Genomic DNA, 11230 nt, shown 5'->3' on the forward strand with positions numbered 1-11230 from the left:
GGCTCCCACCTCCTTGTAACAGTCTCAACTTCCCCTAGAATGTTTCGACCCACAATCCTCTTCCCCTCCTCTGATTTTCTAGGCCATTGTTGTGTACCTACTCAGGCTTTCAATTACCTGCTCTCTTGTATTGTTACTCATAGGTGTATCATGGCCTCAAATCAACCTGACAAAAATGGCCAAGGATGAGCTATACAAAATTCTTCATATCTGACAGTATTTTCCACCATGCAGGGTACAACTTGAACAATCATGTCTGAGAAATAAAAGGCAAGTACAGATGATCTGCATCAGAATAGAAAACTTACCTTTTCTGAAAATGAGCTTCAAGAGATGTTGGTTAAGATCACCCCAATTCATTCATTCACTCATCAAGCATTTAGCACCTACTAGGTACCAAGCACTTTTGAGGTGCTAAGAATACAGCAGGGAAAAATGACAAGGTATCTGCTTTGACAGCAAGAGTATGTATCTCTTCCAACCCGCTCCACAAAAGATACCATTTAAAGAGGCTCAGTATGGGAATTCCGTGGCCATCCAGTGTTAGGATTCTGTGCTTTCGCTGCCAAGCACAGATTCAATCCCTGGTCAGGGAACTAAGATCCTGCAACCCTGTGGCATGGCCAAAAAAAGAAGCTCAATGCAGCCACTGGCATTTTTTCTGTAGCACAAACTCCATTACATTATAATTCATGCTTCCCCATAAATGTAAATTCACAGAACATTAAAGAAAAAATGCGGGTGTCAGAAATCCAGTCTAGAAATTTTAAACCGTTTTTAATAATGAAAGTCTTCTCCACCCCCAAAAGGAATCTACACAAAGCAATACCACTGAGGGTCAGTTTATGGTGGAGCTAGAAGCAGGCCAGAGGCTGCCTCCCAGTTCTCAGGCCAGGTTCCTATAACTTCACCTACTTCTTGCTTTTGGCAAAGAACACAATCAAAATGTATCTGTTTAATGAGGGAGCTAATCAAATACAAACAACTAATTTCTTTCTTGAAACTAAGCCAGTATGAGAAACTGGAGTTGGACCCAGTTTTCAGTCTTCTTTTTCACTGAACAGTATCTAACTAATTCAAAATAAGAAGGCAGGTGAACAAAAGAGGAGAGAGGCCAGGGAAAAGTTACTGCCCCACATGGGCAGATTCTATCTGAACTTGTCTGACTTGCTCATTGAAGTTCATTTTCGGATACTTCTTTGTTTCCATACTTAGGAATATATCACTTCCTCAAACACGTAAAGGAAGTGATATATTTTATACACATGCATGCACGCTGACACTCACATACCCAGAGGTGATCTACAACCCTTTATTCACAATCTGAAAATCCAAAAAGCTCTCAACACTGTAGATCTTTATTTGGCAGCAAAACCTGACCTGACCTCATTTGGTGGCAAAACCCGATCTAAACTGACTTGAAGCTATTTATAGTCTTTACTTTCCTCACTGACTGTGAATACTCACACGTTTCATTCTAAAAGATACTGAGGTAATTCAGTAGAATTTTCAGATATGGGATTGTGGATTTGCATATAAAATGTACTAAATAATAATGATGACCCTAAAATAACATCTTTTACTTCAAAAGCAAGTGTTAAAGTCTACACAGGGACTTCCCTGGTGGTCCAGTGGTTAAGACTCTGCACTTCCACTGCAGGAGGCACAGGTGTGATCCCTGGTCAGGGAACTAAGATCCCACATGCCACCTGCTGCTGCTGCTAAGTTGCTTCAGTCGTGTCCGACTCTGTGCGACCCCATAGACGGTAGCCCACCAGGCTCCCCCGCCCCTGGGATTCTCCAGGCAAGAACACTGGAGTGGGTTGCCATTTCCTTCTCCAATGCATGTAAGTGAAAAGTGAAAGTGAAAAGTAAAAGTGAAGTCGCTCAGTCGTGTCCCATGGTCCAAAAAATAGTCTACACAATATCAACAGAGGACAAACATTTAAAATCAGAAGTCTCTGAGCTAAAAGGGATAATCATTCATTTATACGTGAGGAAACTGAGGCTCCCAGAGGCCACAGGTCTTGCCCAGATCAACTAGTTTACCTGCTACCATCACTGAAGGCAATGCACTTCAGTGGACATTGGTACCTATCCAGAGGGCCCTCCCTGTGGGTTTGGATTGGGTTCTGCTTTTGTTCAATCAGAGTTCCCAAGGTCTCTCTAGAAAGTACCTGACTCAAAGGGAAAACATATATATATGCTTTTAATACTTCCTTTCCTCAATTCCATTTTTCTTCCTAAAAATTTGGACGAGTGTACAAATGGCTTATCAAAAGGTAGCAGCCAATACCACTTACCCTAAGAGAGAAAAAAGTGATGAGTTCATAATTAACAATGATCTTCTTCATCCTTCTATCCATTACAATTGGTGAAGCTATTATTAAGTTGGCAATATTAATTGTATTGGCTTTCCAGGTGGCTCAGTGGTAAAGAATCTGCTAAGCAGGAGAGGTGGGTTTGATCCCTAGGTTGGGACTATCCCCTGCAGAAGCAAATGGTAACCAACAGCAGTCTCCTTGCTTGGGAAATCCCATGGACAGAGGCGCCTGGTGGGCTACAGTCCAAGGGGTCACAGAGTCACGACTGAGAGACTAAACCACCACCACCATTAACTGTATTATGAGTGTATTCTACTTCAAAGATCTGTTTCAAATTAAGTACTAAGGGCATAAGATAGTTGGTGACAATAAAAACAGCAGCTGTAGTTCTACCACTTAATGAGAGCCTGTCATGTGCCAGGAACTGAAAGGTCTTTTGCAGACATGACTTATTTGATCCTCACTATTCCCAGGTGGTGCTAGTGGTAAAGAACCTGACCTGCCTGCCAATGCAGGAGAAGGAAGAGACAGGGGTTCGATCCTTGGGTCAGGAAGATCCCCTGGAAGAGGGCATGGGAACCCACTCCAGGCAGTATTCACGCCTGGAGAATCCCGTGGACAGAGAAGCCTGGCAGGCTACAGTCCATGGGGTCACAAAGAGTCAGACACGACTGAAGCGACCTAGCACGCATGCATGAACTCTATGAACAAAGTGATTCTGCCTCCTTTTTAAAGATGAGGAAGCTGAAGATTGGAAAGGTTAAGTATCCTTTTGAAGATCATACAAGGGATAGCACAGGCTATTTGAGAAACCACAGACACAAGCTTAAGAGTTCCAAACTTTAAGATCTATGGCCATTTATAGACTTTCTTTTGGTAAATAAATAACCAGGTGTGGAACACACAAAATTTAAAAGTACTCAGGCCAAAATAATCTTGATAGGGCCCACATGGAGTCTCATTGATAAGATGGCTAGTTATGTCCACCTTGCAAACGAAGAATAAAATCACAATGATCTGTGTTCAGTTCAGTTCAGGAGTAGCCATCATACTCAACTATACTCAACTAAAGAGTCCAAAATGCAGTACTTGGATGCAATCTCAAAAACGACAGAATGATCTCTGTTCGTTTCCAAGACAAACCATTCAATATCATGGTAATCCAAGTCTATGCCCTGACCAGTAACACTGAAGAAACTGAAGTTGAACGGTTCTATGAAGACCTACAAGACCTTTTAGAACTAACACCCAAAAAAAGATGGTCTGTGAGACTGACCAAATTGCCCAATGGCATCCTGTTATCTCACTGGTGCTTATCTTCTCAAAGCTGCAAGACCACCAGATTCCAGACCTCTGGCTATGTGACAATCCCTTCAGAGACTTTTTCATTGGTGGGGTATAAGAAGGACTCCGTCAGAAAGGGAGAACGCTGGTTCTCCTTAAGAGCCAGTCACCCTCTCTTTGCCCTCTAATAAATTTCCTTTTCTTGCCTGACTGCCTGGCTTGCTCTCTTTTTCTCTGCACTCGCTTTACATTCTGGTGCCGGAACCCAGGAGGGAGGATCCACCGCAACTGAGTGGTCCCCTCCCTTGGACCTTGCCGAGAAACTGAGATGAGCTCCTGGACAGGACTCTCCACTTGCCTTGCTGGACTGGCCCACACACACACTGGCCCACATTTCATCCATCGGTTACAAGGGTGAGTGAAATCCCATTCCCTCAGATCCTCTTTTGCGCCTCTTTTCCAAGCCCCAGCACTAGGTGGGAAGGATCCCCACGGCCCTCGGCCTTGCACCCCGTCTGACTTTGAAATAGGGAACACCCGTTTCAAAGCAGACTATTATTACTCTCTGAGAAAGTCCTGAGAAGGGGAAAGCCTTTTCTCTCGGACCTTTCTCCTTGCTTTCTCTTGCCTTTGTCTTAGCTCCCTATTCGGCTGCAATGGGAAATTCTCAATCCCAGCCCTCAGAACCTACTCCTCTAGGATGCCTACTCTGAAACCTAAAAGCTTCAGGCTTCCACGGGGAGATAAGACCAAAAAGACTTATTTACTATTCTAACACTGTTTGGCCAGAATACAGACTTGATAACAGGTCCCAATGGCCAGAAATGGAACTCTTGATTATAATACTCTATGGGACCTCGATGGGAGAAGGCAATGGCACCCCACTCCAGTACTCTTGCCTGGAAAATCCCATGGATGGTGGAGCCTGGTAGGCTGCAGTCCATGGGGTTGCTAAGAGTCAGACACGACTGAGCGACTTCACTTTCACTTTCCACTTTCATGCATTGGAGAAGGAAATGGCAACCCACTCCAGTGTTCTTGCCTGGAGAATCCCATGGACAGAGAAGCCTGGTGGGCTGCAGTCCATGGGGTCGCACACGACTGAAGCAACTTAGCAGCAGCAGCAGCATGGGACCTCGATAACTTCTGCTGCCACAATGGCAAGTGGTTAGAAATCCCTTATGTTCAGTCTTGCTTTGCTCTTGGCTCTTGACCCTCTCTGTGAATTCTGTCCTACTTCTCAGATACACCTAGCCCACTCTGGGCCACATCCTCCTAATACAATGTCTCCCGATCCCTGTTCAGACTTTTCTTCTTCCTTCAACCCTTCGGACCACAGCCCACCTCCTATCCAACCCCCTTGCAGCCACTCCAGATCCAGTTCCACAACCTCCACCTTACGTGCCTCCCTCCCTCTTTCTCAAGTCACAGCTCCCAACCCCACTCTCTAGCCCGGGCCTGAGATAAGCTCTAAGACCTCAGCCCCACCCTCTACCCTGAGGGTCCCAAGGCTTTACCCTGACCTCCCTAGACGCCCTCCCAGTACCCAGTCTGAACAACTTTAAAATAGGAAACTTCACCCAGGACCCCACTCCTTCCCCTGCCCTCCCCCGACCCCGCCTTTACAGGAAGTAGCTGGAGCAGAAAGCATTGCTGGGTTCACATCCCATTCTCCCTTACCAACCTATCTCAGATTGAAAAGCGTCTTGGCTCCTTCTCCTCAGACCCAGATAATTATCTAAAAGAATTCAAGCATCTTACCCAGTCTTATGACTTAACCTGGCATGATATTTGCATCATCCTTTCCTCCACTCGTCTCCCAGAAGAGAAGGAAGCCTCTCAGGCGCATGCTGATGAGATACACAGGACAGGTGACACTGGGCCTGTAGGGGCGACATCTGTCCCCCAGAAGATCCCAACTGGGACTATCAGGCAGGGACACCTGGACGAGCAGCCCGTAATCACATGGTTGCTTGCCTCATTGTGTGCCTTCAAAAGGCAGGGCATAAAGCCATCAACTTTGATCAGCTCCAGGAAATAACTCAAGGGCTAGATGAAAACTCAGCACAATTTCTAGCCAGGTTAATGGAAGTGCTACAAAAATATACAAAATTAGACCCCACTTCAGCAGGGGGCACCATTGTCCTTAATACCCATTTTATCTCCCAGTCATCCCCAGATATCTGAAAGAAACTAAAAAAGGCAGAAGGCCCTCAAACCCCTCAACGAGACCTTTTAAATTTAGCTTTTAAGATTTTCAATAATCGGGAAGAACAGGCAAAGCTAGAGAAGGCCCAACGAGATCAGGACAAATACCACCTTTTAGCCACTGCTCTACATGGCTCCAAGCCTCATCAATCAACAAAGAAAGGAAGCCACCTGGGCCCTGCTTCAAATGCGGCAAAGAAGGCCACTGGGGCCGCTCATTCCTAAAGCCAAGGGCCCCTCCAGGTCCATGTCCCAGCTGTGGCATAAAGGGATATTGGAAGGTCGACTGCCCAAATCCCCCTTCAGGGATCCCTCCTCCTGGTCCTGGGCAGGAGTCCTCCAACCCAGCTCTGCCCAGCCTTCTCGGACTCTCCACTTTAGACTGAAGGTACCCAGGGCCCTAGACCCCGACTCTCATCACCTCTACGGAGCCCAGGGTAACTCTTAAACAGTGGCAGGTAAGCCAACCTCCTTTCTCATTGACGCGGGGGCCACTTAGTCTCCTATGCCTACCTACTCCAGAAAAACCAAGGTCTTAGGTCTCTATTATGGGGGTTGACAGTTTAATATCTACACGACAAATAACTGAGCCTCTACCTTGCACACTTCAAGATAACCCATTTTCCCATCCTTTTCTCATACTCCCAAAATGCCCCACTCCTATTCTTGGGAGAGACCTTCTCTCAAAATTCAAAGCCTCAATTACTATCCCAAGCCCACCCTCTAGCCTGGTTACTGCTCCTTAACACCCACCACTTCTGACATTGGTCTACAACAGGCTCCTTTCTGTTTTTCCAGACAAAACTCTATGAACAATTCTTACCCCCAACTAGGAACTATACCGCCACACCTCTGTAATCGTACTTCACATCTTTCCTTCCCTTCAGGCTGATCTGTCTATCATGTCTCAGGAACTGCAGGACATTCGCTTACTTTCTCAGGGAGACTCCCTTCTGCATATGGTGTAAATACTCCTCTTGCAGGGGCTACACTGGTGAGTTTGCTGTCAGTTTCGGAGACTACTAATAATTTCCCAGAAATTGATTTCATGGCTATTGATTTCAGCCATTGTCTTCTTACTCCTGGGATATTTTTCTTATGTGGAACCACGACTTATTTATGTCTTCCCACTAACCAGACAGGAACATGCACCCTGGTATATCTGGCCCCAGATATTTCTATTGCTCCTAACAATCAGACCCTTCCTATCCCACTAACTCATAACTGACCCAAATGGGCAATTCAATTCATTCCTCTATTAATTGGTTTAGGAATAGCCACTGGGATTGGGAGAGGGACCGTAGGACTCACAACCTCTTTTAATTATTATCAAAGCCTTTTTAAAGACCTCACTGACAGCCTAGAAGAAATAGCTAACAGCCTCATCACTATCCAAAACCAGCTAGATTCCCTGGTAGCCGTGGTCCTCCAAAACAGAAGAGGATTAGACCTTCTCACAGCAGAAAAAGGAGGGTTATGCCTATTTTTGGACTTCCCTGGTGGCTCAGACAGTAAAGCGTCTGTCTACAATGTAGGAGACCCGGGTTCGATCCCTGGGTCGGGAAGATCCCCTGGAGAAGGAAATGGCAATCCACTCCAGTACTAATTCCTGGAAAATCCAACAGAGGAGCCTGGTAGGCTATAGTCCATGGGGTTGCAACGAGTCGGACACGACTGAGTGACTTCACTCACTATGCCTATTTTTGGAGGAAGCCTGCTGTTTCTCCACCAATAAATCAGGCGTTGTAAAGGAAGCAGCAACAAATTTGACAAACAGGGCCTCGAGAATAGGCCAACACCTCAGTAATTCATGGGAAAACTGGGTAAGCAATTGGAATTGGATGCCCTGGGTCCTACCTTTTCTAGGCCCTCTGCTTCTCCTCACCCTTATTCTAACTTTCAGCCCATGTTTAATGCGTCTTTTTTCAAAATTTCTTCAGGACCACTTACAAGCCTTCACCAACTGAACTATCCTAGAGCTACTTCTAACTCATTCGGATTATCAAATACTTCGACCCCACACAAATCCCCTTGACCCGCATTCCAGCCTTTTCTTACCTTACCCCCAGGAAGCCCGTGTCCCGCAGGAAGCAGTTACAGATGACTGACCTTCAGCCCTTATCCTAAATCAAAAGGCTGGAATGATAGGGCCTACATGGGGTCTCATTGATAAGATGGCTCTTTATGTCGACCTTGCACAAAGAATAAAATCACAGTGATCTGTGGGACTAACCAAACTGCCCAAATGGCATCCCGTTATCTCACTGGCGCTTATCTTCTCAAAGCTGCAAGACCACCAGATTCCAGACCTCCGGCTCTGTGACCATCCCTTCAGAGACTTTTTCATTGGTGGGGTATAAGGAGGACTCTGTCCGAAAGGGAGAACGCTGGTTCTCCTTCAGAGCCAGTCACCCTCTCTTTTCCCTCTAATACATTTTCTTTTCTTGCCTGACTGCCCGACTCACTCTCTTTTTCTCTGCACTCGCCTTACAAATCTATCAGCAATAGGACACAACGAGGTACACATACGATCACTGTATTAAAATGCAATACATGAAGCAAAACAGAACAGCAGGTGGTATAATATTAGGTACGTATTTCACACTTAGAGGTCTGGGTCGCTTTCTCAACCCTTACTTAATAAGACTTATTTTCATCAGCCCCTAGACCAAGAAATACTAAAACTGAAAACCTGGAAATTGTCCCATATAATTTATTCATTCATCAGACAAATATTTAGACTGTATACTCTGGCATTACCTGGCACAGCGCCTGGTCACACTGGTTAAAGACTGCACCCTCTCTTATGGAGCCCAGAATCCACCAGGAGTCCAGACTTCATGCTGGAAATGTACATATATTCTGTGTACATAGCAAATGTATAATGTGGCATTTCTGAACAGCACTCTGTTCATTTTAAAACGTTTTGCAACCTCTTACCCACCCACCCACCCCCCAATATATATATATATTAAAACAAAGAGATGGATTTATAACAACCTAAAAACACAACTTTCTTCCAGTTGCTACGGCCACATTTTAAAATGGGGTGTTCTCTAAAATCACATCCAGGTACACTTTCAGTTCTCACCTACTCATAGTCTCCTACACATTTGTTTACAACAAAGAATACTATATTGGATGGTCAATCATGAAATAACTATCCAACCTCAACCAAAGGGCTGTTTCACTCAAGAAAATGTTTAAAGTCCATATCCAGAGGGGCACAAAATCTATTAAACCTGGGTGTTTCAACCTGCCAAACCTGTTGCTTGGACCCTCTGGGGTTTACAGTCATACCGAGTTACTTTATGCAATATCAACTGTGAGCAGATTAGGAAAGGTTGGGCTAGTGTGATCCCGAATCTAAGTTATTAGCATATCCCGTGACCTGAAGGCTTGTGCTGGTTCCCAAGAGATCGGGTGCTGGAGTTCAAGATGGTTAAGGGCGTCATGGTCACATGAAGGAGCCCTAGCCTCAGCTATCTCATGATAGAGAAGAGCAGGAGCTGTCAGGGGCGCTCCCACACCGGTGTATGTACATCTACCAGTACAGCCTCTAAAGGTTAACAGATTAAGCTGTCTCAAATAAGAGAGCAAAAATGTAAGGGAAAAAAAAAAAAACCCTTTCACGTGTAAGTCCTTCAAATTTGGAGCCAGTACACTCTCCCCACAGCAAATTCACGGGCCAAGAAAACACCCCTCTTGGACAAAGTTTTGAGATCCGGGAAGAAACGGGATTAAGAATATAAAGCGCCTCTGTAAAGGGAAAAGGTTATAATAGTGACACTAGAGGAGGAAGCCGCAGGAGGGGCAAGGACTGAGAATTCGGTAAAATTTAGGAACTCTGGGTCCCGGGAGGGGGGCTGCGTGCAGAACAAGGCCTTAGGGAGAAAGTCAAATGACTCGGGGTCCCTGCTGAAGGCACCTGGAGGGAAAGGGATTCCGCAGAAGGAGCGCGGATCTCCCAAACCGTCGGGAGGCGAGATCTGTACCCCAGAAGCTGAAGCCGCAGCCCGGAGAGGTGCTCTGTCTGAGCTGGCGGCGCCCCGGAGGGAAGGGCAGGCGCTGGGCTCATCCCTGTGTCTACAGGGAGGATGGGGAGGCAAGAGTGCAGCGCGCCGGGGCCGGGACACCGCGCGGTCGTGCCGGTCCAGGGAGCCCTGTCAAGGGCTCCCGCGCCGCTACTCACCTCTCCGAACTGGAAGGCGGAGACGATGGTGACAACGACGCCCACGAAACAGACGTAGAGCCCATACCTGTGGGACAGGCAGGTATAGGTCTGTCTCTGCAAGAGCTTGAGCAGCATCACCCTGGCCGCCGCCACGCCGCGCCGTGCCCGGGGAGTCGGAGACGCCGCCGCTGCCGCCTCAACGAGCCGCCATTCCGCGGCCCCCGCAGGGCCGCCGCGCTCAGGTCACAGCCTCCGGCCGCCGCGCATTGCCGCTCCGGGGACCGACGCCCGCTCGGCTCCACGCCGCGGCCGCCGCTTCCGGGAGCTAGGAACCCACGCCCTCCTAGCGGCGGAGGCGGTCGCGCGGCCCCCAAGGCAGCCGGCGCCGCCCCAGTCTAGCCGGGCTAGAGACGGCGGCGGCGGCGACGGCGGCGGCGGCGGCGGCGAACGGGCCGGCAGCGCCACCTGGAGGGCGGAGGGGCGGAGGACCGGCGCGAGCCCCCGTGACTACGCGTGCGCGGTGCGCTCTTCGGGCCTGGCAGGGATCCTTGAAACTGAGTTGTGCCGGCAACCGGACAGGACAGGCCTCGTAAGGAGGCCGTGCCCTAGACAGTGCTGCACTGGCACCAGTGTTTTTATGCACAAAACCCTTCCTGCATTTACAATAATTGGCAAATCATGGTTTTTCACAACGCCAAGAGGAGACGCTGTTATAGATCTCTTCCCCTCCTGCTATCTAACCGTATTTTTGAAAGAGGAATTTGAAGGACTCAGTTCAGTTCAGTTCATTCGCTCAGTCGTATCCGACTCTTTGCGACCCCCATGAACCGCTGCACTCCAGGCTTCCCTGTCCATCACCAGCTCCCGGAGTCCACCAAACCCATGTCCATCGAGTTGGTGACGCCATCCAACCATCTCATTCTCTGTCAGCCCCTTCTCCTGCTCTCAATCTTTCCCAGCATCAGGGTCTTTTCAAATGAGTCAGCTCTTCGCATCAGGTGGCCATAGTATTGGAGTTTCGGCTTCAACATCAGTCCTTGCAATGAACACCCAGGACAGATCTCCTTTAGGATGGAATGGTTGGATCTCCTTGCAGTCCAAGGAACTCTCAAGAGCCTTCTCCAACACCACTAAATGTGCTAAAAATTCATTCATTCATTCATCTATTTATTAAATATGTATTTAGTGTCCAGTGTCTGGCAGGGTGCTTGGTGTCAGGTATTCAAAAATGAACTAGAGG

At 47.5% G+C, this 11230-nt stretch overlaps 1 protein-coding gene across 2 annotated transcripts in view; it reads right to left on the reverse strand.

The window, feature by feature from the left end:
• Nucleotides 1-10406, reverse strand: part of GNPTAB (N-acetylglucosamine-1-phosphate transferase subunits alpha and beta) — an 83818-nt gene extending 73412 nt beyond the window's left edge. Inside the window, exon 1 of one of the 2 annotated variants that reach the window (XM_061417084.1) lies at nt 10009-10406. In XM_061417084.1, the coding sequence (XP_061273068.1) occupies nt 10009-10125 (117 nt within the window). In that variant the 5' untranslated portion in view covers nt 10126-10406. The remainder of the gene's footprint in view (nt 1-10008) is intronic. The other variant, XM_061417086.1, reaches the window with a different exon arrangement.
• Nucleotides 10407-11230: the final 824 nt, after the last annotated feature.

This window comes from Bos javanicus, chromosome 5 (assembly GCF_032452875.1).
Source record: "Bos javanicus breed banteng chromosome 5, ARS-OSU_banteng_1.0, whole genome shotgun sequence".
In the NCBI taxonomy this organism is placed as follows: domain Eukaryota; kingdom Metazoa; phylum Chordata; class Mammalia; order Artiodactyla; family Bovidae; genus Bos; species Bos javanicus.